Source organism: Poecilia reticulata, linkage group LG16 (assembly GCF_000633615.1).
Source record: "Poecilia reticulata strain Guanapo linkage group LG16, Guppy_female_1.0+MT, whole genome shotgun sequence".
Classification (NCBI taxonomy): domain Eukaryota; kingdom Metazoa; phylum Chordata; class Actinopteri; order Cyprinodontiformes; family Poeciliidae; genus Poecilia; species Poecilia reticulata.
Window position 1 is genome coordinate 20,795,759 of NC_024346.1, and position 25,807 is coordinate 20,821,565.

Sequence of the window (25,807 nt, forward strand, 5' to 3'; positions counted from 1 at the left end):
CGTTACTTTTAGCAGATTTTTTTTGCATATTTCGTTTAAAATCAAATATTATATCTCATACTCGAAGAGAAAAAATAATTTAATTGGTGTGAGTTAAAGACGATAATTTAGATCAGTAGGGTTCAAACTTTGTGTCACGTGGGGCAAAATGATCAACGTGATAGTTTAAAAATGTAAGAAGCGCAAATACAATAAATACACTTCTTTTAAGTTTACCTGTTCAAAAATAAACTGAACATGTAATATTTTAGTGGAACAAATCATTCAGTTTGTTTCCATGAGTCATTACAGTGAATCTACACTATGTCATAGTGATATATTTACCACTGTCAGCACTCATATACACCAACTTTTTTTAAAGAGTAGGCTACATACAGTTTTACTTGATTTTAACGAATTACCTACGTCTAAATAATTGTACAGCTGTGATTCGTGTCTCAATTAGGCTTAGGTGTAGCCTCAAAGTTGTCCACATGTGAGCTGTGTTTCAAACAAAAAGTATGTGCAGAAGAAACAAAGGTTAGCTACATCCGAGGGGAGCAAAATGTCGCATAAATGAAATTGACAAATTTACTTAAGTGTTTTTACGAGCGTTTCTCTCTCTCAGATTCGAATTGTTAAAGGAGCGTGTGCGCAGGCGCAAAGCATCAGCATCCCCAGGTTAGCTGGATGCAGACCTAACCGGAAGGATGCTGCGAGTCGGGAGGAAGTCGTGCGGATTGTGTTTTTTGACGCCGTGACACTTTGCGCCCTTTTCTCTTGGTTTTTAAACAATACCATTGTTTCCACTATGTTCCCATCCTGTTACTCCAAACCTGCAGACAGCGGAGGCAGGAAGAACTCCGTCGCTAAGCTGCTGCTGGGAGTGTTCGTGGTGTATATGCTGCACACCGCCTGGCTGCTGTACGGCTTCCTCAACACCAAACCCTGCGATGGAGGCAGGGGAGAGCCCTGCATTACTTCCTACCTGGCTGCCAAACCCAGACTGCAGGTTAGCACTGGCTTTTTTTTTCTTAATTGATTAAATCATGATGGAAAATATATGAAAATCAAGCAGATTTCTTTTAGCACAACACACAATACTGTTTATCTACTTATGTAACATTTCTCTGCATAAAGCTCTTTTTCATGAAAATTAGACACTTAGCTTCTTCTGTTTATCAGACATATAATTAAGTTGAAATAAAAAAAGCAAAGAAATGTTATCTACCTATAATAGATTAAATTTAGCTTTGAACCACAAAATGTGTAAAGTGTCTGATTTATGCAGTGTACAGATAAATGTCACTCATGATAGTTATATTTTTGCTTTTGTTTAGTTTTAAATCACATTTTTTCCCCACTATGTGCCCTTTTATTCAGATGAGTGTCTTTACCTGCCTTGTGCCAGATAACAGCCAACTCACCCTCGCTCTCAGAGCTGACCTCTTTGACCCTCACTCTATGTTTGAGAGGTGGGTTTGACACAACAGAGCTCTCATAGCCACATAATGTTTTCCAATATTTTGTAAACCGCACATTTCAGTATCCTTTATTGGGATTATATGTAAATAAATAAACTAACACAAAGTCATATATATTTGTGAACTGGAATGGAAAAGGATGCATGATTTCAACATTTTGCACAAATTAAAATCTTAAATTTTTTTCAGCTTTGTGCGGAATTTTTTATTGAACCCCCTTTTTGAGCCTTTTAACAGCCAGCCTGTCAGGCTCATTGGTTACACTGGGTTTTATTTTGGGTCATCAGAGTAAAAGGGGCTCATTATAAATTCATACTGCAGAACAGTGGATTTTCTTAGTAAAAAAAACCCCAAAAACACTCTACTTTGTTTCAATTTCTATCATATAAATAAGATCAAAATGAAAGACACTGACTCAAGAGATGACAATTTTCAAGGGGTGTAAATACTTTAACCCATCATTTTTGAACTTTGTACACAAAATCATGTTTTCTTTTATCATTATATATCCCACAAACAGCAGGATCTCTCCATGTTTCTCCAGACAGGTGAGCGTCTCTCTGCCAGAGGAGACTCAGAATAATGGCTCTCTGTACGCAGTTGTTTATGTTCACAAAGCCGGTGTTTCACCCCTGGAGGACCGGAGAGAAGTCCACTACGCTGCTCATCTTACCACATACATCACTCCTCCACGCACAAAAGGCCAGAAGGCCCCAATGAAGGTACCTCCTGGTGATAGTGTCCAATACCGTGTCCCAGTTCAACCGTATGTCGCTGTGGCTTTGCCAGAAATCAGATATCTTTGTATTTCCACCAGAAGCGTGAACCTCAAAGGCCTGTGTCGCACTGGAGACCGCACCTGTCCATCACTGTGATGTCGGAGGAGTTCAGCTTCAGCAAGGCGGGGCTTCCCAGTGACGTGCGACGATACATGAGGATGTAAGTGAGCGGGATGCTGGTTACTGCAGCAATGGAAAAACCAGGGCATCACAAATGAAGGTTCTAAATAAATCATGAACATTGGAGTTTTCATTCAGCTCTGGAAGCCAATAAGTCTTAAAGAAACACATAGTCATCATTTATTGGATGGAAGGAGCAAAACTGTATTTCAAGATTTAATTTAGGCACAAATATGTAGAAAGACAGGTGACTTGAAAATGTATTTATTGTTTAGAGAAACAAAACAAAATTCACAAGCTAAGCCGCAGAAGAACAAGAATAGTGAAGTAAAGGACTTTAGGGAAACAATTTGATTAAAAAATGGCAACCAGGGATGAAAGAACAGGCTATGAAACATTAATGCTAAACAGGAAACGACCAATAACAAGACGTCCGCAGAACAATACAGGAATCCTAGAATTAGCAAAGACATAGATCCATAAACTCTAATAATTTATTTTGAAGAAATAGAACATACTAACCCAAATACTTTTTCAGCTCATGTGTAAAATATTTTGAGTCTTTCACACTTTCTTAGAACCTTCCTTCTTTCTCTGCTCGCAGATCCCAGGAGGGCAGACGGGTGACGTATCTGCCTCTGCTGCTGGTCAATGAGCTCAGCTGCAGAGTCAAAGACCTCATGGTAGGACTGCGACCCACACAGGTTCTTATAGCATCAAACATGTTGGTGTTTCCAGGTCACACCCTTGTTCTTGTTCAGGAGATCAACAGCAGCAGCGTGCAGCTCCCTCTAACTGTGTCCTATGAAGGAATCTCTCTGAGGACATTCAGGTTTTGGATCCACCTGCATGACATAGTTTATTCCCTCCGACAGTTTGGTGAGCCGGGGTGCACGTTGTGTTTTCCTAAGATATGAAATGAGGCCGTTGATGCAGCTGAAAATCATTTCATGTGTAATAAATTGCTCTGCATTTCTCTACAGGTTTCACCGAGGAGAATATTGATGAGATTAAAGAGACTTTAATAGGATCCAACCTTTACATGTTAGTGCTGACTGCACTCATCACATCTCTACAAGTAAGAGCACACAACATAAGCGCAGAAGAATGCCTTTGATAGAAGGCTTCATGCACTTTGAACTTGTTCAAATTAAATCCCGTTAGAGTAAACTCAGCTTTATCGTTACTGTGATTTTAGATGCTGGACCAACACAACATAGTGTGTGACTGAGAAGCCGAGAAATGTCCAGAATCTTTCACTAAGCAAAATCTGTAAAGTGTGGCAGGCCTTTGTATTCAGCAGCAGATTAGTTTGCTTGTGACTTGTTCTGCAAATCAACATCACAGTGTTGAGAATTACTGGAAAAAATATTTACTTTCCTTCAACTTCACATTTCTCTGACTTTTTCTTGACCTACTGCATGAAATCCCAACGAAATACATCAAGGTTTGTCTTAGTAAATATGACAAAAAGAGAAAATGTTTAGGAGGTACAAATACTTTTGAAAGGTATTGAGAGATACGTCTGAGGATTAGTATTTTAACTCTTTCATGTTCCAAATAAATAGCAGTCAAAAGTATGTACCTGTTCTAATTCACAGCAATAACTTTCTAATTTGCAGCTCATTTGTGAATTTCTGGCTCTGAAAAATGACGTATGCTCATGGGCGAAAAAGAAGAGCATGGTGGGAATGTCGAGGAAGTCAGGTCATTTTTATCTTCTTGTCCACATTAGAAACATTCCTTTGACCAAACATCGACTGTAATTGAACCACCGCATCGTTTCCTCTGTTCCATTTCCAGTTTTGTGGCGCTGTCTCGGCACTTTGCTGATTTTCCTCCACCTGCTGGAGGAGACCAGCCTGCTGGTGCTCCTTCCTGTCGGACTGGGAGCGTGTGTAGAGGTACTCGCCATGACCAGTTCCTTCAAAGGAAAAGTAGTTAAATCAAAGTGAAGCATCCTGAACTCAATAATCCTTCATCCCACCAGGTGTGGAAGGTGTTTAAAGTGTTTAAGATCCAGCTAAGCAGGCGGTTTTATGTAAGCGTGCCGTTTTAGCTAAATAACATTTCACGTTTAAATGTTCTGAGCCTTTGAAAGCTCCGAGCCGCCTCTCTTATCTCATCGCAGACAAACAAGCTGGATGAAGAGGAGCGAAAGACGGTAGAGTACGACACGCAGGTGATTTGGTGATTTAAATAGTCTCTCTGAGCTCAGAGTTAATGACGTGCCTCAAGCTCTGTTTGATTTCAGTGCTTCGTGTTTTTCCCCCTGCAGGCCTCCAGATACTTGTCCTACTTGGTGTATCCTCTGTGCATCAGCGGAGCCGTTTTCTCTCTGGGCTACATACGCCAAAAGAAGTAAGCTCATTCAGAGATTCACCTGTCCGCTTGGATTCATAAGCATGAGGCCTCTTATCAGAAAACATGCGTCGTTCCAGCTCTCACATAGATTTTTTTCCTTCGGGCTATTTTGTTCAGCGACGAAGCAAATTTAGAAGTCAGGTTAAAATCAGAATTGAAAAATTGGTGATAATAAGTTTGTTTTAGCAAACAGACTACATTTGTTGTACAAGTCTGAGGAACAATGAGTGCTCATTATAATGACTGTAAACTGTATTATGTTGACAGCTACTATTCTTGGCTGGTCAACACCCTGGTCACTGGTGAGTTTCTTTACATTTGTCCACAGACTGGCTCCTCCAAGTCAGATCTTTATGTCTAACATGTTTTCTATATACACGTCGTATTGTGCATCGGATGTGTTGTGTAGAACGTACCTTGTGTGTCTGTATTTCCCCCAGGTGTGTATGCGCTTGGCTTCTTATCTATGGCTCCTCAGCTCTTCATCAACGACAAGGTCTGATAAACCAGAATCAATCAAAGTCGTATTCTCAATTTCCTTGTTAGCAGAAATCATGCAGCACAATTGTGACTAAATGATTCACAATTTAAATCAATTTATGCAAAGAACTGCAAGTTTTGCAGCACTTTGCATAAGAATTCACACTTCTTGAATTTCTTATCGCTTTACAACCTCAAACTTGTTTTCTTGGGATTTTATATGAATAAGCCCTCCACTTAAGTAGAAAGAAAAAAAAAACTATTAAAAGTGTGGATTTGTATTCAGCCGGCCAGAGTGAAGAGCATGCTTTGCTCTCGTTGTGGTTGTCAGAAATAATTCCAGTAAAATACATCAAAGTCTGTGGTTATAACATGGCAGAAAGTGAAAAAAAAATCAAGAGGTATGAGTCCTTCAGCAAGGTACTGTAAAACTACTGTGGAAAAGTGAAGACTAACATATGTATTTTTTTATTTCTGGCTGTCTAACAGTTGAAGTCTGTGAACCACCTGCAGGGGGCAGTGTTGATGTACAGAGTGAGCACCTCCCTCATTTCCTGATACTAAATGCTTACATGCTGGCTACCAAGGCCAGAATGATGCACCGTTGAAATTAAACTTTTCAGAAGCTATAAATAATCTGCTTTCCTCACCAGGGGGTGAACACACTGATTTCAGATCTGTGCGCCTGCGCTTCCTTCTTCTCCTCATCCGTTCCTTTCACCTCCTCGCATCAGCTGTCCTGCTTCAGAGACGAGCTCCTCTTCCTCCTGTACCTCTTCCAGCGAAGGTAACCCTGACGTGGATCAGCACAAACACAGAGAGCAAACTGTGGAAGAACCAGAAACTAGAACTACATGTGATGAAATATATATATATTTTTTAATTGTACTCCATAAGAATGGATAATTGTGTAATGATTTCCCGCTGGCCTGTGTCATTTTCACCAGACGTTACTCTTCAGTTCCTAAAAGAAGAGAGAGTGTTTCCAAGAAAGTGAAGATGCAGTGAATGAGAAGGACAAGCGGACACGCTGAAGAGCCAGTGGACAACACCCCAGATGGCCCATCTATCTCCGTTCAGCTGGGACCGATCAACCTCAGAGATGGGAACAAGAAAGGAAAACTCCACCTGGTGGTGACAGACTAATCTGAGACCTGCGGTTTTTGCTTCTAGCTCTCCACGTCTGCATTTGCAGAGCTGATGCTTTTGGTTTTTTTAGTTAAACTTCCATTTTTCTGCTGAAAAGAGTGAACACAGAGAGCTTTTATCTTTTGCTACCCTCCAGCTCCATCGGTTCACCTCCTGTAGAGTTCTTGAATTTTGCTGTTGTGGTGTTGTAACAAATCAAGTATTATTTAAACAATCACCTTTGGTTTTAAATAGTAATCTCATAAACTGACCTACTCTGGACTCTTCAAAGTTTAGTCAGAACCAGGTATCATTTGTCATCGTTTCCTTTCTTGATGAGTAAGCACTTGCATTTGTATTATTCTATCACGTAAAATCCCAATAAATTATGTTAAAGTTTGAGCTCGTTTGCTTTAGCTGAATTAAATTGTTTGTCGTTTTCCTCAGTTTGGGGAAAAGTTACAAAGGAACAAAAAACATCTGGGCCTGATTATGTAAACAGAACGAGAAGGAATGTGAAAGTCTGTGTGGGAAGGCAGGAAATTGTCCGACTGGTTTCTTGGTTTGTTTACATGTAAAACAAGTGAATATCTGCATGGCATCACTTTGACACTCCGCTCCAGGACACCGTTTCTTGGTAAATTCTTGAAAAGTGTGTTGTGCACACGTCGGCAGTATGGCGACTGCAACCGCTCATCTGTTTCGCAAAATAAACAGGAGACGTGAATGAGAGACGATCCTGCTAAAAGAGCGACATAATCACAAGAGCTGTTAAATCTCAATGGCTTAATAATTCAAGTCATTGAAAAGTTATGCATTTACTTAAAATGTAATAGAAAGCATCATTATTGGATGTCACCTTCAAATAATGCCAAAGGTTTTCACTTCTGATTTGAATATTTACCCTTAGGTGTTCTTGAGTTGCAGAAATGAAAGTTAGACAACAACAATAATCCCCGTCTGTGACTGGAAGCCGGTGACTAAAAGGCAAGTATCAATGAAACCACAGCCAACATCGAGGAATGTCCTTCACAATGATGCAACGCTTGGCTTAATGCCACCATGGTGGCTGGTGTGGGAGGATCTGCTTCAGCTGCTTGCTTTAAAGCAAACACCTGAAACGACACATGCACACATAAGGAGCTGAACACAAGTTTGACCGCAGACTGCAAACTTTTAACATCAGAAGATGTTACTTAGTTTTGTGATTCTCTTCTTCCTCTTCTCTCCAGGTATGTCTCTGAATAATCATTATGCACAAAGTGAAAATAGGTTAAGATGAGTAGTTTATGAGCAGGAATGAGAAATAATCCTCAAAGACGACTGTAACGTTTGATGCACATAACTTACTGTAAAATGCAGGAATAGAGTAGCTACCAGCATTCTGGACTTTTTTTACTGGGACTTTTCATAATTTGTTTAAGCACTTGGATTGGATTGATTTAAGGAAAAGTCTCTTCATCTGGTGATTTGAAAGTAAAAAAAAAAAAACTATCTCACCTGACATTCCTGTCATTATTTTTGCCTTGGTGGGCCTTAAGCTTCACAGTTTTTTCTAGATCTTTCCTGGTGTCAGTTTTCCACAACATGCTGGAAAACTGCATGTTGTTTTCCAGCATGCAGCATTTCTCTGACATGTCATGTCAGAGAAAACATGACATGTCTGTCATGTTTTCTCATGACAGACATCGGTCTGTCATGAGAAAACAAGGTGTTCAAATATTCTTGTAACTTTAAATATTCTTACACATTTGTTCCGCTTTTGCTGCCCCTCCACACACACTTCCTTGTTTCAGATCAAACCTATTTTCATATCAGATAAACAGAAAAAAAGAAAGTGTATTTTTCAAATTAGTATTCATTTAATAAGAAGAAAATCAAGCTCACTCTTTGTAAAGGAATAACTGCTGCCCTGGTAACTTCATGTGATTAACCACAATTTTAGGTTTAATTTTCCTAGCTACATTAATTGGCTAATTAATATAGCCAATTAGCTACATTAATTGGCTAATTAATGTAGATAGCTCCTGACAGCTGCTTCAGCTAGCATGAAGCAGGCTAAAATACCTCAAACAGAAGCACAACATGCCCAGAAATGTAATAACAAGATCAGAAGTAAAGTCACTGACATCCGTCAGCCTGGAAAGTGTTAAAAAACATCTTCAACGCTGTAGCATTCCAGTGAACCACACTGAAAACTGCTATTGGCAAACGAGGAAAACAGAACCGGTGCATTATTCAAGAGCTTGTGGCATTTTCCGTTCACGTTTACTGTGGCTGGATGAAAGTAAGACTGAAGGAATAATGGAAATCAGGAAGTAGGTGGGACAAAGTCTGTAAATTCAAATAGTTTAGCATTCTTAATGTTTCTCATGCTTTTTAAGACTTGAAAAATGCCTACATTGAATTCCACAGTGTGTTTCTTCATGTGTCTTTACTTAAAGATGTAACTTTTGATCAATTTATTCTGTGGACAGAACAAAGCTGTTTTTAAAGGCAGTTAAAGCTAATCTGTGGAAAACTGATACAATAAAATAAATTCAGCCAATGAAAAAAGTTGGAAAGATTTTCAAGAAACCAGAGGAACTATTGAACAAATTCACATTAAATAACTTGAGGCAAGACTGAGTTCTTGGAAACAAAGCATTAAGGAATCAGGGATGACTCAGGATTTGTTTACAGTTTTTTACATAATCAGGTGTGACAGCTGGGAGGAGAGCTGTCAAACCAGACACAGTGAATGGATCGCATGTGAAGTGTCCAAACCTCCACGTGCAAACCTTTATTGTTCAGTCATTAGATTCAGAATTTAACTTTTCACTTGTTTCAAGAGGATATAACTCCAGCTTGAACCGATTTTGTTTAAACATTAGGATTAAATGCTCAGAGCGATGCTTCAATCTGATAACTCTCAAGGCGAGCAGAACTACGAACAGCACCGAAATTACATATTAAACCAGCTGGCCTGACCAGTTTCAGCATTGCTGTCAATGTTTTCAAGGAACTTTCTTTAACCATCTTGTTTAAATATCAAACCTGGGGTCAAGAAGACTTTCATCTAGAAAACAGAAACCCAAGATTTGCAGATACAGGACAGAAAAAGTGGGGTATTACTTTACCCTTTTCCTTTTGTTGAATACTGAAATGAAAATAAATGAAAATCTCTTTCAACTTGAACAATTTGCTTAAAGATTCCACCAGCAGCATCTCCATTTTGTTTCTTGTGATGCCTTTCAACATTCCTGGAATACTATTCCATCATTAACCTGGCTTCATCTCTGGTTTCTGTCCAGCAACGTCTCTGCAGTGCTACGTGTGCAGCGCCACCACCACCAATGAAGCATGCAACCAGAACAGCCAGAAGTGTCAGCAGCCGCTCGACACCTGCATGACCATCGTGGACACTTTGGGTAAAAATAAACACACCTTTACAGTGCCTCGCTAAACTAGGCAAACCCTTTGAACTTTCTGTCCCCCACCACGTGTCACAGACCTAAAATTTCAACACATTTTACAGGGATTAACATAACAAACACAAAGTAAGGCTTGATTTTGACTTCAACAAATTCTTCTATGGGTCTACATTTCGACTGGAACACTTGATTTTGACTGCTGGATGTAATGTACGGTGTTAAGTTTTGATCTTACCATTTGCCATGTCCCCGCTCTGGCTTGAGGCGCATTTTCTGGGTGAATGGCTCATCGATATTCGAGGATTATTACTTTTTTTTGTGGTATTACAAAAAAGGAGATAAAAACAAAAGCAAAAAAACCCAAAAAACTTTGCTTACTACTTTGTATTGACCTACCACACAAAATCCCAGTAAAATAAATTGAAATTTGTGGTTTCAATGTGACAAATCTGCATAGTATATGCATAATTTGCGCGCGTGAGGAGGTTGCTATAGTAACAGCTGCATGTGTTGTTCAGGTAACATGAAAGCCATCGTGAAGCAGTGCGCCAGCAGCTCCACATGCAAGGGGGCGGCTTCCACCGCCTCGGTGGACGCAGACGGAAACGGAAACACCGTCAACTGCTGCAGCTACAACATGTGCAACCTGAGCGCGGCGGACTCCGTTCACTCACACGCAGCGCTGCTGCTTCTAACTGGAGGCGTTTTGCTGCTGCTAACGCACTGAAGCCAGCCTAAAAAAAAAAAAAAAAAAAAAAAAAATCATGTAAATACTGTAAATCTATAAAGATTTATTTTATGTGTATTTGTTTTAAGATTTATTACAAGTACATCTGTAAAATTTGTAGTGCGGATCATCCTTCATGCCTTATTTATGACAAAGACACTCATTAAAATGGGAACGTGGCAAAAAACACAAATTGTTGCAACTGAATGAAAATTAAAAAAATTAAAAATCAGACCACTGACAGCAAAATCCAACCGATTTTCATCTCAACATTATTTTATTTTCCCTCCTATTTAATAAGATGGCAGATTCAGCCAAGAAGACAAAATAAAAACCAGTGTTTACTATTACGGGTTTTGTACAATTCATCAGTGATACACACCAGCATAGCTTACAATATACCAACATGAGCAGAATTACGCAACAACACTGAGATAAAATAGTTTCTGATGATTCTTTTTTTTTTTTCTTTTGTCATATGCGTATGTTTTGAAATATTTTAATCCACATCACACCCAGATGTTCGATCTCCTTTCATTGCTGGTTGAACATGAGACAGACATTTGGGTTTATTTGGATTAAATCCATCAAAACAAGTGTTTTTTTTTTTTACTTTTCTTTTAGGTGCTGTGCAAATATGCTCTTCTCCTTACCAGTATATCATGCTACACCAGTACGGTGGCCAGGATGTTTCCTGTCGTCACTCTGCAGGTGATCAGCGCAACGAGTTTCCGGTCCGCATTTTCTCGTGGTTATATTTGTTTACCTGTGAGACTGTTGCTAGGAGGGGCATTTTTAAAGTGTTGCACCTGACAGAAACGAGGGACTCACAAAGGTTCTGGGTGTTGGTTTGTTTTTGGCCCAGCAAAGTGCAGGATTGGTGCCGCTGAGAGGGTGATCGGAAACACGACGGCGTTAACGCGGGTGTTCCCGTGAGGAACAGCTGTAGTGGGAGTAAAGAGGAGTAGATGCCTTACTTACATAAATAGGTTAAGTCTAACTCATTTCACTGTTTCTGCTCATCCCTCTTTCCTGGGATTGAAGTTACAGGAAGAAGAACGTCACTGCTTCAAAAACAACATATAAAACCATGGAGCCAGCCAGCCAACGAAAAGAAAAGAATACAATAGATTAAACTGGGAAGCTGAAAGTGTCCTGGAAGTGGTGGCGTGTCACCCAGACAGGTTTGAATTCTTCACATTTATGAACCAGCTCAGAGAGGAGCGGAGGAAGACCGGTGAGAAGCAAAGAGTCAGTCGAACTGAGGCGAAGGAAGAGGACAGTGTGCCGTTTCTCCAGAAAGTCCTGAATGGTGAATTCCTGTTCCTCCCTCTGTCTCCTCTGTAATTTGAGTTTATAAATAAAAGCTGGTGAGACAGAGGAAACACAGGAGAAGACGGCAGGCTGCTGCTCCAGAGCACACCCCGTCTCTCTCTTGTTGAAAACGTCCGTATAAAGCAACATCTGGGACCGAATCAGAGCAGAAAATATCTCTGAGGTCTGATCTGCCAGCTTTCTGTTTTCGCCGATTGGAAAGTTCAAAACTGAGGCTGAAAACTTCCGACTGACTTCAACAAAACACTCACAGACGGCTGCTGGCTGAAGTCCACTCCCTCTGTTTGGTTTCACAGAGATATGTTTCAGATTAATCACAGTCCAACCAGCCCTTCCCCCTGATGTCAGCAGCTCAAGCTTAAAAATCTCTCCCATGATAGTGTTTTGATACCGTTATAAGGTTTTATAAACCTTCAGATCCAGCTTAAAAATCAACTCGGGTCACCTTCTCTGCCAGGGGAGCAGCCAAGTCTCTGATTCAGGAAGTGTTTCTGCTCTGATCTTTTGTTAAATAAAGTCACAGTGGTTAAAGTAGGACTGAGGAAAGTGATTGAACCAGAGTGCAGCCATTGTCCACTCCTGCTGCTGCCGTTTGCTCTGAGGACTGACACACACAAGGTATCCACGAGTCTCCAGTTCTCCAACAGAAACCGTAGAGGCGCTCGGTCTCCTGTAGAGGGGGCTAATGAGGGCGGGAGTGGGCCATCATCCTCAGCCGCGACTGGTCGATGACGTCTAAGAGGTTCTTGGCGTCGACGGCGAGAGCGTGAGCCGCCGTCAGCATCTGCTTCTTGTAGTCTTGCTGGAGACTAAGATTTAAAAGAAAAATAAGTATTTATTGGTGGAAATCTATGATAATATTAATGATAATGTGTTTCCAGATAATTTAGTCTACATGGAGAAAAGCAATGTTGCCTCATCGGCATAAAAGTCAGAAATTCTGTACAGATTTCAGCTGTTCTTCATCTAAAGGGGAAGAATCATACCACCAACTTCAATTACATAAAACTAAAGTATTTGCCACATAAGTTTGAACCCGACGAAGATTTTCACTACAGTTCATAGAATTAATTTAATAACTCATTAAAGTACTGCAACTTGTAGAGAATAGGACAATAAACTGTGCCAAGAATCCACACTGCACCTCTCTGCCAAAAGGAAATTGGTTTTGATGTTTCCTTCTCCTTTCAATTAATGCTATGCTGGCGTTACCTTGTCATCACATATTGTTGGGCTAACTTCATCTTTCCAATCAGCTCTGCCAGGTCAGAGTTCAACAGCTTCTGGGCCATCTCGATCTGTTAAAGGCACAGAGCATTAAGACGTCTGATGCAGGTCACGTTTTCAGTCTGTTAGTGAAAGTGCAGCTGGTGTTTCCACCTCTCTGTGTGTGCTGGCTGGAAGTTGAGGTAGAGTCTCATCGACTGTGGCCAGTAACGTCCTCAGGGCCAGACCCACATCCTGAAAACAGATTTGAAGACTCGTTAGGATTATACTGAAAACATTAATTGAAGGGTTTACAAAAATGTAGATGTGCAGGAGCTAATGGGCTTTTATGGAGGAAGTGAATCAGAAATCTATTGGAAAGTGAAGCGGATGGGTGCGGCTCCGTCACCTTAACCATCGGGACGTATTCTTCTGGAGGAGCCGGCTGAATCTTGCTCGACATCTCGATCACAGCTTTGACCAATCCTGTCACGTTCTCATACACTTTGTCATTGGAGCGGTCCAGATTGGCGGTGGGAGGCGGGCTTATCTCCTGAGGCTGCAGCTAAACAAAAGCAAGGTAAAACACAAACAAACAAAAAAAAACAATGAGCGGTCGCCTCACTGAAAGAAGAAATATGAAGAAGAGGAATGAAATTATACAAAACACACTAAGACACTTCAAATTATTTATGTCTTTCTAATTTTTTTAAATAAATGTTCTGGATATTTTAATAAATAATATTAACTCTGAACCTGTTTTAGAACGACATTTTCTCAGTTTTTATTGGACCAAGTGCCCAGATACATTTGTGGAACCACCAGGCCTGTCAAAGGAGGAGTGGAGAATCATATATGGAGATTCTTACTACAGGGCATTTTGAGAACAGCGGTAACTTTATTTCCTTTTGCAACGACTCCAAAGAATAGCAATCTTAGTGCTTAGTCTGGCATTTTAGACTCACTTTACGAACCACAGTTGAACCTGAATTTAAAGTTTTCTAAAAACCAAACAGGCAGTGAAATTGCCTTTATAGTTTGAAGATGCATTTAGTTAGTAAGTCAAAAACTAATATAATGCAGGGTAACACGTTAAAATAAAAGTTAAAGCATGTCAATTAAGCATAAATCAATGGGAAATTTATTCACAGTTATCAAACTTTGCCATCTAGGACATACAGTCTCTATCTGCTAAACCTAAAGGTAAGTTTGAGATGCAGAAGGATTTTCAGCTGGAGAAACTGGAAATCTATAAATAGAGGAGATGCACAGAATATATTTATACACAGTTCCCCGTCTCTGCCACTAGATGACGCTGTCGCATCAGGTCTGTATGATGACACGCTGAACCAAATCTAGTCTTACAAACGTATTCCAGTGGGCTGATAATGCAGTTCATCTATTATATTTGGCAACGTGCTAATACAAGCATTTAATGAAAATGGAGAATTTTTCATACCGAGTCACACTGTGTCAGTACAGACACTCATATTGCAGCACTTGCATTTGTTTCACATTATTTTTTGTCAGACTGTTTTTTCAATCTTCATAAATGTATTTGTGTTTTCAGTGTTTTACAACTGAATATTTAAAGTCTCTTTTGTTATTGACAGTCTGCTGTAAGGAAATGCAGCGTTATCACAAAAAAAGATTAATTATTTGCTTCAAGCAAATACTCAATAATACCACGATAGCTAATATGAATAGCAATCGTAATCTTTATTAAGCACAAGAACTAATCAAAATATGAAACAACCAAGAGACAAACTAAAATGTAATGGTTCAATAAGTGACCATTACAAGTATTTTAAAATTTTTTATGGGTAAAAAGTGGAAGTAGTTTGAGTCAAACTGCCAACCTTTCTGACTGACTCAATAAAACAAGAAAAAACTAATATAATTGGCAACTAAAAAGGTTCTAAAGACAAAGAAAAATTGTATTTTTGTTAACAAAAGTAAATTTCTTATAGAAGTGTTTTGACCAGAGCTTCGTTAGGTTAAATCCACAAACGTGTTAGTTTGGATGGAAAACAACTCGACTACACTACACACACAGCAAGTAATGGAATGCACATGTTATTAGTTAATAGTCCAGAATGTGAGAGAAGTGAGACAAGGTGTACAGTAAACACACACAGACAGTGTGCAGCTTACCCGCCAGGGCTAGGGGTCAACAGTAAGGAGGAGAAGGAAGGGAGAGACGGAGCAGCCAAAGATAATAAGATAAAAAAAAGGAAAATATTAACAGTGTTCAGCATTAAAAACATGCAATGTGTATATTTAAATCTTGCATTTGTGCATGCTGTTGCAGTCACACAAGAGTAGAGATCGCATGCTCTTATGGTTATTATTTCTGCACCTTGACACCATCGTTGTAGCTGTCTACAGTGTTTAGACAAGCCAGACTACCCACTTGGCTCTGGGCCCCCGGTCGAGGAGGCTTTTTTGGGGGAACCACATGGTCTGCAAAAAAACAAAACAAAAACAAAACAAAAAACAACACCAAAACAAAATAAAGTTACTCAGAAGCTCAAGGACAAATCTAAATGTGGTGACAAAAAAAAGGGAATTATCACTCTGCTGTGAAACTGTTTTGAAGCAAAGCTTTCAAATCTGTGCTACTGAAGTTACAGAACTGTGTGATAACGCAGAGTCGTGCAAAAGTATTCATACCCTCAGACCCTTATTGCAATATGTCATTTCACAACAACAAACATCAACATGTTAAAGTTTTGATGTGATGGACAATACAAAGCAGTTTAGAACTGAGAAGTGGTGGAGAAATAATAAATAGTTTTCAAAGATTTCTACAAATAAAACATAAGCTGTGCTGTCCACTTGTATTGAGCCACCCTGTGTCACTTCTGTGCAGAACCAGAATAGGAAAAGGGAGGAATGGCAAAAGCAACATTTTTCATAGGGTATGAATACTTTAAGGAGGTCACTGTATATCAGAGGCTACATATTGTTGGAGATGAAACAAGAGAGCTGAACAATAGTGGTTAGGTGATTTAAAGAAGCGTTCCCGTTACCTGATTTGCCAACAGGCTGGTAAATGTGCTGGTTTCCTGTCTGCACAAAACAAGCAAAACATGGGGTTAGTGAGTGGACTGTCACTGACATAATAAGAAGCTCTGCAGGAAATTAAAAATGTGCTGGCCAAAACCAGCCACGTCTGGAGGAGAAGAGAATCCTATTTAATGTTAATCACACAACAGCCGCTCTCGTTTTTGTGCGCGGAAAGTTTTCAGTCACCACACCGCAGGAGGGCTGCCTTTGTTTTCACTGCTGTGTGGTCTGTTCACTTTGGCTAGCGAAGCTATTCAGATTTATTATTCACAGACGGACCAAAAAAAGTGCACACTTCATGAAAACTGCGACATGTTCACAATACGATGCATTTCTGAGGTTAAAAATCTTGTCAACTTGAGTTGCTTATGTTTGCTTTTTAAAATCTGAACTTGGCATCTTTGTTTTCTCGTTGTGAGAAAACAGAACAGACTGCTTCAGAAGTGCTGGTGCCAACAGAGCGCCGGGGTTTGACAACCACCAACACCCAAAAATACAACACTACGGGCAATTTACACACACACACGCACGCACGCACGCACGCACGCACGCACACGGGGACGCAGAAGAACTGGGGAGATTTTCCCACCACAAACCACAGCCATTCAATGGGAGGAGGAGGACGACAAGCACAGAGATGAATTACAGAGACGGAAATATCTGGCCTGTGGCAACTTCAGACTGCTACAGCAACTTCTGCTGGCATCTGCTGGGAACTGATGCGCATTGAAGCAGCTCGCTGCTCAGTTCTGCTCAAACCAAATTTAGAAAATGTAGCAGAAAAAAAAAAGGATCAATATCGGATCAACGATTAAGAAGTTCACTCTTAAAAGGATTAAAAAAAACAAACAAAAAAACAAGCTGAAAACAAAAGTGAAGATGGAAGTCTTTACATGTGGATTATTATTTGAGTATTATCAGCACCTAATCAGAAATATGTGGAATTGAATGTTTTCAATTAAAATTTGCTTTGTTTTATTTTGTTGCTGGACTCATTTAAAGACATAGAGGATTTATCATTCTTCAGAAACAAGAAATAACTGACTCTCTAAATTGTGTGTATACTTAAAAAAAAGTTCATGATATTATGAAGTGATCATAATGTTGTTTGTAACCTTCTTAACCCAACAGGCTTCACACAAATTTCTCTCTCTCTCTCTTTCTCTCTCTCTTTTTTTTTTTTTGCATATTTTTGATTTCAACACATTCACCCTCCTGGGATTTGTTAAGGCATATTCCTCAATTCATGAAAAAACACAACGCCGACGGTGGCTGCTGTGGAAAATGGCTCTTCCCACTGCTTTCTTGACTTTGATGTTACTGATCAGCAATGCTTTAATAACTCACAATTAAAGCATTTTAATTGTGAGTTAAATGCATTCTCTTTTAAACATGAGAGGTCCGGTTTAAAACCTAATCTAAGGACCAAAAAGCACAGAGAAAAACTTTTGGTTTTCTGTCAGTGTCACAAAAACCAGCTGGAGAAAAACTGATGTGATGCTGAAAATCAAAGATAAAGAAACAAAGAAACACATAAAAAAAAAACACTTATTTTTCCAGAAATATATAATATATTTTTTGCAATAAAATCTGCACATTTTCCCCCAACAAAACATTTTCTTCTCCTCATTTTTTATCAAATTCCAAACCAGCTGAAGGAAACCGGTAACATGCAATTAAAGTGACATTATTGCAAGCATCTTGAGTCCAGCTAGAAGATTATTATGATCAGCACAACTTCCTCTAAAGATGCTCCGACACTCCGGAGTTGAGTGCCGAGTGACTGCAGCAACACTCAGGCACGGAGAGAGAGAAAACAAACACAGATTTATTTTCCTGCTAAAGCCTTCTATTAATATCCAGTAATGCTGTGAGAACACATTGACCTCAGAATTGCTGGCCCTGGCCCGTGAGGTCACTTCCTGCTCCTGGATCTATCCATCCAGCTCCAATCAAAACAAACATGAGTAAGCCGAAGAAGCACCAGTAAAAAAAAAAAAAGAATCTGGCAAATATGAGATGAATGGTGACAAAGACAGCTAAAAGTTACTCACCGGGGGCTGCAGTCCGCTGTCTTCTCTGTCCAGACTCCCTCTAGAGCTCCTTGTGTCTGGTTTCTAAAACAGACACAAGTCGTCAATCACTTTACGGCTCCTTTTATTAACAATAATCTTATTTAAAGTTTCAACAAAGCAGTTTTCTAATATCACACAGCTACATTATCCCAACAAAGCTGAATGATTGGGTTTGTTTTCTTCCCCGAGGAGCAGCGAGTCACATTGCTCCGCTGCTTGTGACTTGAGCTGAAAACCATTTTCATTCCTGGGAAATGCCCTGAGAGAAAAACCACATAACGGGTATTAGCTCCCGCTATTAGCTCACGATCCTCTGCGCCGCTCAGACTGCAGCAGCATTTAAAGGCTCAAATAAAAACCTCCAGCATCCTGCTCAGAGCTACTGGATCTTAAAGTGATTCAAGATGCTCAGAATTTCAATTGCCCATAAATATTTGGGCTCAAACCCCCGCCCCCAAAAAAATTCCCTCTCATCGGTTGTCCTTGCATACCAGCTTTCCAAGACAGGACTTGAAGACCAGCATTGCCGTGAAGTTCATTAAAAGTTTCCCAATGAATCGAAGGCGTCCTGGAGGATGGAGCCGTTTTGTTTCTGTGCTTATCTTCCGTTTTCACAGAATTGGTCTGAGTGTATCCATGTCTCTGTCTGTTCTAGCCGTTTTTCTTTTTTGCTTTTTTTTAATATCAGATTCAGCTCCAGCTTTCTGCCTCGAGTACACTTATAGTCGACTCTGAAACACGGAGAGAAAGGAGGGAGAAAACCAGGAGGAGGATATCCGATGCCAACGAAGCTCTTCTCCCTCTCCACCCCTCTCACTCAACTAACAGTGTTATAAAAACCGGCCAGTCTACGGCAAAAAACTTTCTCATGTGCACACTCCTCTCCCCTCCCACACACACAATCTGATGCCTCCTCAGCTTTTCAGTAATCTTGTGTGTTGTCGGTTAGCGGTTATGGGTCAAAGACAGACTGTTGACTGGGCTGTCAGTCTGTAAGCCTATCATTAAGCCAGGAATTCACACAGGCCACACCTGCCTCCAAACTCTCTCACACACAATAAAATTCTTGAGCAAAAACCCCACACAGCCACGTCCATCGCCGCTCACAGAAAAACACATGAAACATGAAGCACTCCTCCATCCTCCATCCTGCCAGCCTCAAAAAAATAACACACAGTTGGACTCCCCCATTCACACACACCCATTTGTGTTTGTGGTTTCTATACTGTTAGTTATGTTTCATTATAAAATATATAATACATTTTTAATGGTGCCTTCTGGCTTACTTTGGACGCAAAGGTTGATTTGTCCAACGTTAGTGAATACAAAATGAATATAGCAAATATTTTTATATAATCCTCAATAGGCCTGTCACAATAAATCAATTCCAAATCGCATCATAAAATAAAAGAAACTCAAGAATTTTCATTTGCTTGATTTATTGCTTTTTTTCTCTTTTTAAAACACCGAGTGATAAAAGTCGTCAGTCTGGTGCTTCAGTCTCAACTAGTCCTTTTTTTAAAAGATATTTTTTGTTTACAGAGACTTCATAATTCATTTTATTTGTCTTTTTTTTTTATTATTATTTTGGATATTTAAAATATCTTCCAGTTCCAGTGTTTAAAAGTTCATTAGAAATTAAAGTTGATTGATTCTGAGAATGTGTTCTTGCCTTTACTATGACATTTCTTTTATATTACTTGAAAATGGTCTCAAAACAACAATATGATTGTTTATCACAATAAGTTCTTGGACAGTTTATTGTTATTGTGACAGGCCTAGTACTCAATTTAATTTAGTCAGTTCTATTTATTTTTGTTTAATATCTCTCTATTAACAAGAGATCAAAGCATCTTAAATGATCAGTTCCTATTATTTGTTGATGACGTACTACAAGAGTTTTTTCCTAACAGACTTAGTCAGGCGGATTTTTTAAAATGTTCAGTAAAAAATGCAAATATTAAATTGTTAAAGCCATAAATCTGCATTTCCCCAAATAAGGTTAGTGTTTTTTCCCTTTTTCCCTGATGCTCACAGTGAAAGAAAGACTGTTTTGTCTGCTGCTGAATGTCTGTTTTATGTGACCTGCTCTGCACTCTGTGATCTGAGAAATATGCTCAGTTTTGATCGTCTTCTGGTAAATTCTCAGTAAATTCTCAGGACGCTTTTGACACTGATGTTTAAATATATTGCTTGTTAGTAAAGAAGTTACTGACTCCAAGTGTAACGCACTGACGCAGTCATAACCTTGAATAAACAAAACCATGAAAAAGTGAACAAGACAACTTAAAAAGAGAGGATGACATCTTTAAGAAATGTGGCATGCACAACATAAATAGGAATGAGCAAAAAGTACCAAAGAGACAATGTGATTTTAACGTGCATTATCTGGTAAACACGCCATTTTTGCTGGAAATTATTCCCAGGAGTGATTTTGTTTTCACTTTTATGAACAAATTTTTCTTTATTTGGTTCCAAGACACAAATGTAGCCACTTCAGCAGCATGTTTTTTTAATAGTGCATAAACAGCTGCTATCTTTGTGTAAAACTTCTTCATTTAATTAATTACACACTTAAAGGTAGCTTATTGGCCAAAATCATAGATTTGATTGAGTCACAGAAGAATTTTCAAACCGCTTCTAAATTCGTCACATTTGTTTTATACCAATAGATTATTATCAGCACGAATCATAGCTGGTTTTGAAATGGACTAAACATTTCTAACTTGATAATTTGATAAGAGTTTTTTTTATGGTCAGGATTTAGATGTTGACAAAACTTGCGGTGGAGCCTAATGAGATCATTTCTTCTCTTTGCTGACTTCGTGTCTGTGAAATTGTGGCCGAAAGCGACACACCTCCCTAGATTATGAAGTTTGATGAGTTGAGCATGAATTGTAGCTTAAGTTTGAAGGTGATGAAAACGTGGATGTTTTATCTATTTTTACTGTGAATTTAATGAATAAATGTTATATTTTCGGACTAATTCAATATCAAACAAATTGCCAGGGCTTTGAGCTGGTTTTCCGCTGTAAGCCCTCTTTAAACACGTTGCCCTTGTGTTGCGCATGTGTGAGGTGGGCCAGAGTGAATGTTCAACTGTGTGCTGAGTGCGTTACCAGCAGCCTTTCCTCCTGCTCCAGCCACCTCTGATCCTCCTCCATCTGCTGCTGTTGTATCATCAGCTGCTCCTCCATTAACAGGCACTGCTGGCCTACACACTGCTGCATGTCTACTGCCCTGTCCTACACACACACGCACACACACACACGAATGTGGAGCAAACAACAAGCATGCACACCCACAACATACAAACAAAACAAAAAACAAAGCAAAAAACATGCATTTGGCCAAGAGACGACACATGAAGACAGATGGGCAGAAGATGGATGATAAACTGAACTGAGATGATGGAGGAACTCAATTAAAGTAAAAGATGGCAGTGGTGTGCTGATCTGTAGAGCATACATTCGTAATCTGGAATACCAGTCTGGTTCTTTAAGCAAAGTGGCGGTCCATCAAGGTGAACAATAATTTTCTGAGCATCGGGAAAAGTTTAAAAAAAAAATTTCTGGCGAACCAACCCGGAAGCTCTTATATGTGTGCGTGCGTAGCCGTAGCAGCGATGCCTCTTACCTCCATCGCAGAGCCCCAAAGAGCCATGTCGGTCCCATGCGGTTGAGGAAGCAGCTGTGTGTGTGAGTGTGTGTGGACGTGATGGCGGGGGTGCGTGTGCGCGTGGTGCGTGTCCACCATAGCGGCCGGTGGAGGGTACAAGGCGCTGGGCACAGAGGGCAGGGTGTGTGGGCCTGGATATGCTGCCATCTAATGCAGGAAGGAGAAAATAGAAAAGACTGATGAGAAGTTATCGTAGCTTCGGTTCAATCATAGATCGTTTACAGCAACCATAATCAAAAGGAAGGAATCTGACTACATACCTGGTAATGTCCAGGATGCTGAGGACTGGGGTAGAAACCTTCACTAGAGCGGGGACTGGGGTAGCCTGGTCTACTTGGCTAAGAGACAGAAGAAGAAAAAACTAAATGAAGGTAAACATAAAAATATAAGAAGAAAACAGTCAGAAGTGTAAAACAAGGAGATAACCCTGCATCAGGTTTTTCTTGAATTATCCACTAGAATTTACAACATTCAGAAAATCAACACACAAACCCCCAGCAGATGTTTGTGTGGTCATGTTAGCCGTCAGTAAACACAGGGAGCACCCACAGGGCTGCAAATCCAGCAAGCTGTTAGTGAAACGCTCAGGAAAAAAAAACACTGCTCCTGTTACTACGACAACCTACGACAGTCAGGTTATCAATTAAAGAACAAAATTTGCTTGTAGACTGGCTGGTCACTGTAGATGTGATTTAGGTTTAGGTTAGATGTGATGCGAGTGTGTTAAGTGTGTCGCTGTTCACCAAAGACCTCTCTTTCACGCAGTAGGTTACTGACGAGGCTGAATGAGAGAATTAGTGGATTAAATAATAGTTTAGGCTCATTCCAAACATCTGTGGAGGCTTTTTCAGGATTCTAGGAGAAAAGCAACTCCAAAACTTCACATTACGCAACTGGAGGACTGTCAGCTAAAAACAGAAGTGCTTGGTGAACCCACAATGTTCTAGTCTTTTCTCAGCTGGTTTGGGATGAAGCTGTTGGGTTTCTCTTTCCATAATGTCCAGGAGAAATTTCTTTAAAAGACACTAAAATGTGAGCTCGTTTCTAGCACAACAGTGTTGCAGCCTCTACCTTCCACAGTCTCTCATAGTAGCTTTCTCTGGACCACACCTCCGACAGCGAGACGGACACAAAGACGCACGGGGAGAGAGAAGGAGAAGGCAAAGTAAAACGAGGAGGGGAGGAAGGCATGGGGGGGAGGGGGAAGGAAAGGGGAAAAAGTGGGTGAAAAAGAAGAAAGAAAGAGAGGAAGAAACAAAGAAGCAAGACAGGACAAAAAACACTGAACACAAGATGCAAAGTGCCTTCTGAAAGTATGCATACCTCGTTTTCTACTTAAATTGTAAATGTTTTTATTAGGATTTTATGTGATAGAGTAAGACAAAGTAGTGCACAATATTGAAGTGAAAGGAAAGTGATGCAATGTTTCTGAAACTCTCTAAAAATAATCTACAGATGTGTGTTATATTCAACCCTCAAAGAATTTTCTGTCTCATTTGAATGCAATTGCAGTGGCGAGTGTTTCGGAAGGTGACTGAACAATATAGGCGAGACTGGATGGGAAGGGTCTACGAACAATATTCAAGTCTCGCCTCAGATTCTCACTGCAGGTGAGCGTTTGCTCCAGTCTCAAGTTCAAACATGTTTTCGTCATGAATTGTCCTGAATTTAGCTCCAGGCCAATTCATGGAGCTGAATTCATTAGTTGAATTATGATCAGATTTATGAAGCTGGTCATAAATCCTGACCAGCTTCTCTTTCCCTCCTCAAGGAGAGCATACCCACAGCACGATGCTGCCACCACCATGCTTTATTGTGTGGATGATAATGATGAGATCAGCATGTGCACGCAGGTCAAAAAGTTGTTTTCATGTGACCTCCTCCGCAGGTTTGCTGCGTCTCCTAAATGGCTTGTAAAAACTGCATCTTCAGATGGTGGATGGTGACAGTCAGAAATGTTCAAAGTTTGGGACGTTATTTCACAACCTTTTCTTCCACTTCGTAATTATCTACCACTTTGCATTAGTCTACCACATAAAGCTTGTTGGACAAAATACAACAAAGTTAAAAGAGTATGGATATTTTTTAATAGCTGCTTTATACAGGATAAAGTTGCTCTAGCTGTGTGTTTATTAGGCTGCTAAATAAGACTAGTGGCAGTAATTTTCTGCCTGATGTTGACTGAATAACTGATTTAGGAAACAATAACATAAAAGAATATGAAAGATTGATTCTTTTCTTGCCACAATTAATCAGGTCTAAGAAGATGAATATTAACACAGTAATATTCTTTAACAAACCTCTGAGGTTTTTACAATGTAGCTAGAGATTAAATTACACAGATGGACTCTGAAGGCAAAAGGTTACACTGCTTTTTATTTTGGGGTATCAGAGTAAAGAGCAAAATCTGAAAATACATACCTCATTTCTCAGATTTTTATTTATACATTTTTAAAATTGCGTTTATTTTTCTTCAAATATGTACAGACTACTTTGTGGTCTGTTGAATTAAATAACCATAAAACAGATTGAATTGTGTGGTTCTGGTTTAAGCTGACAAGGTTCTGTAGACTAAGTATTCGCACTCCAACAGGATCTGACTCAGTTCTGTGTCAGCATCAATCTCCAGACCACAGACAGTCTGAACCTGTATCAGACTGATTTCACGGAAGTATGATAAAAAAAAAAGAAACACACAAAAAAACCCAAAACAAAACAAAGCAAAAGAGAGAATCAAGAGCCAGTCAAAGTAAGCGCTAGGATTGACCAAGCTGTGCCACAATACTGAAAAACTGAGCCAAGAGCCGCCATTTTGAACTGCTCATGTGCCAGATGCTGCCGTTTCCTTTGCAACCAGCAAGAATCTTTAGCCGTATGTCAACAGATGACCCTGTAAAATAAATCTGTCTGGGTATTTCAACTTTGTTTACAACAACAACAACAAAAAAAAGGGAAAACGTTAGAAAATGTGGAACGCAAACCCTGACAGACAATTAAAACATTCAACACAGCATAAAAAATTGCATAAATTTGCCTCTCGGGCTTCACAAAATGATGCGATTTACAGGCAGAACACTCTTAAAGGATGGATTCCTGCGTTTTATGAACCCATCATTGCACCAAACATGCCCTAAAACAGGCACATACTTACATAACTATTTAAGAATCTTTAAGGAATGCTGCAAAGCACAGTGTAATTAAGGTTTCCTTTTACTTCATGCATCCCTCGGGGAAACAACTCCACTTCAACACAGACACATCCATCACCGTCAAGGGCATCAGAGAGAGAGAGGCAAACATGCATTAGGAGCTCTAAAAGAAGAATGACTCCTGGCTGATTCGAGCTGGAGAACATCGGGACTGCTTCAGCGTGAAAACCCAGCAGAGGCCTGAAGTACTTTCCCTCCTTTTGTCCACTTAGGAAAACATGCACTGCAAAGTAATCATCTTGACGTGACGCATGGACCTTTTACAGCCTCAAAAATGAGGGAGGAGAATCATGTAAAAGCGCAAAACACTTTGAATTGTCTGAAAGTTTAGCACAACATCTGATGCCGCAAAGAAAAATAATTTAATATTCAATCCAGAACATCACTGAATCATCCACAACTTTGCTTTTTACTTTGTTTTCCATAACTTTGCGTTTTAAATTAGCAAACAAGATCACTTCTCCATCACTTTTAAACAGTTTAAACTGTATTCTGTTTGGACGTTTCATGCGTCTTACATTAAGCTCAGTGGATTTAAGGTTTACTCCAACAATGACCCAGAGCAAAGCAGAAATAGGCCGTAACAATCCAGAGAAGTATCTGACACAGATATAAATACGAGTCACAGTGGAGAGCACCTTAACAGCCTGCGCCTGATGGATAAAAGAAGCAAGCAGAGATAAACAAAAACAGATGGAGTGGACCGTTAATGAGGGAAGCAAACTAAATTCAATGGTAATGAAGCAATGAGCAAAAACTTA

The 25,807-nt window shown here is 39.7% G+C and overlaps 3 protein-coding genes and 1 long non-coding RNA gene across 22 annotated transcripts in view; 2 read left to right on the top strand and 2 right to left on the bottom strand.

Annotated features, from left to right (window-relative positions):
* The first annotated feature begins 646 nt into the window (after positions 1 to 646).
* LOC103478407 (cleft lip and palate transmembrane protein 1-like protein) lies at positions 647 to 6,736 on the top strand. Of its 4 annotated transcripts, none has more exons than XM_017309555.1 (17): positions 647 to 991; positions 1,363 to 1,454; positions 2,008 to 2,185; positions 2,281 to 2,402; positions 2,967 to 3,045; positions 3,124 to 3,241; positions 3,346 to 3,440; positions 3,985 to 4,069; positions 4,166 to 4,266; positions 4,353 to 4,403; positions 4,494 to 4,544; positions 4,641 to 4,723; positions 4,994 to 5,028; positions 5,136 to 5,222; positions 5,696 to 5,740; positions 5,860 to 5,993; positions 6,154 to 6,736. In XM_017309555.1, the coding sequence occupies exons 1-17, from the start codon at positions 791 to 793 to the stop codon at positions 6,172 to 6,174; spliced, it is 1,578 nt and encodes a 525-aa protein (XP_017165044.1). In that variant the 5' UTR covers positions 647 to 790; the 3' UTR covers positions 6,175 to 6,736. The 4 variants fall into 4 exon arrangements, with proteins under 4 accessions (XP_017165044.1, XP_017165043.1, XP_008430477.1 ...); XM_017309554.1 differs by having other exon boundaries at positions 648 to 991; positions 2,284 to 2,402; positions 5,167 to 5,222; XM_008432255.2 differs by having other exon boundaries at positions 649 to 991; positions 5,167 to 5,222.
* LOC108167031 (uncharacterized) lies at positions 6,426 to 10,256 on the bottom strand. Its single transcript, XR_001777424.1, has 2 exons — positions 9,983 to 10,256; positions 6,426 to 8,137 (listed from the first exon to the last, which is right to left on the bottom strand). It is a non-coding gene; the product is annotated as an uncharacterized LOC108167031 (long non-coding RNA).
* Positions 7,484 to 10,474, top strand: LOC103478409 (ly6/PLAUR domain-containing protein 2). Its single transcript, XM_008432257.1, has 3 exons — positions 7,484 to 7,566; positions 9,628 to 9,744; positions 10,266 to 10,474. The coding sequence occupies exons 1-3, from the start codon at positions 7,524 to 7,526 to the stop codon at positions 10,472 to 10,474; spliced, it is 369 nt and encodes a 122-aa protein (XP_008430479.1). The 5' UTR covers positions 7,484 to 7,523.
* Positions 10,475 to 10,523: 49 nt separating this feature from the next.
* LOC103478404 (focal adhesion kinase 1) overlaps positions 10,524 to 25,807 on the bottom strand; it is a 59,377-nt gene continuing 44,093 nt past the window's right edge. For 11 of the 16 annotated variants that reach the window (XM_008432245.2, XM_008432243.2, XM_008432238.2 and 8 more), the window contains 11 exons: positions 22,098 to 22,175; positions 21,796 to 21,984; positions 21,279 to 21,404; positions 18,139 to 18,201; positions 16,048 to 16,087; positions 15,375 to 15,478; positions 15,170 to 15,178; positions 13,425 to 13,580; positions 13,190 to 13,270; positions 13,022 to 13,107; positions 10,524 to 12,618 (listed from right to left, as the gene is read on the bottom strand). In XM_008432245.2, coding sequence (XP_008430467.1) covers positions 12,492 to 12,618; positions 13,022 to 13,107; positions 13,190 to 13,270; positions 13,425 to 13,580; positions 15,170 to 15,178; positions 15,375 to 15,478; positions 16,048 to 16,087; positions 18,139 to 18,201; positions 21,279 to 21,404; positions 21,796 to 21,984; positions 22,098 to 22,175 — 1,059 coding nt within the window. In that variant the 3' untranslated portion in view covers positions 10,524 to 12,491. Of the gene's footprint in view, positions 12,619 to 13,021; positions 13,108 to 13,189; positions 13,271 to 13,424; positions 13,581 to 15,169; positions 15,179 to 15,374; positions 15,479 to 16,047; positions 16,088 to 18,138; positions 18,202 to 21,278; positions 21,405 to 21,795; positions 21,985 to 22,097; positions 22,176 to 22,908; positions 22,948 to 25,807 lie in introns of all 16 variants that reach the window. The other 5 variants (XM_008432239.2, XM_008432251.2, XM_008432252.2 and 2 more) reach the window with 3 other exon arrangements.

Bases quoted from the DNA above. Each gene is read 5' to 3' on its own strand.
- LOC103478409 (XM_008432257.1), top strand. From the start codon at position 7,524: ATGTTACTTAGTTTTGTGATTCTCTTCTTCCTCTTCTCTCCAG. The intron at 7,567-9,627 runs GTATGTCTCTGA...GTTTCTGTCCAG, and splicing joins CTTCTTCCTCTTCTCTCCAG to CAACGTCTCTGCAGTGCTAC. The intron at 9,745-10,265 runs GTAAAAATAAAC...TGTGTTGTTCAG, and splicing joins GACCATCGTGGACACTTTGG to GTAACATGAAAGCCATCGTG.
- LOC103478407 (XM_008432255.2), top strand. From the start codon at position 791: ATGTTCCCATCCTGTTACTCCAAACCTGCAGACAGCGGAGGCAGGAAG. The intron at 2,186-2,280 runs GTACCTCCTGGT...TATTTCCACCAG, and splicing joins GCCAGAAGGCCCCAATGAAG to AAGCGTGAACCTCAAAGGCC. The intron at 5,741-5,859 runs GTGAGCACCTCC...TTTCCTCACCAG, and splicing joins GGGCAGTGTTGATGTACAGA to GGGGTGAACACACTGATTTC.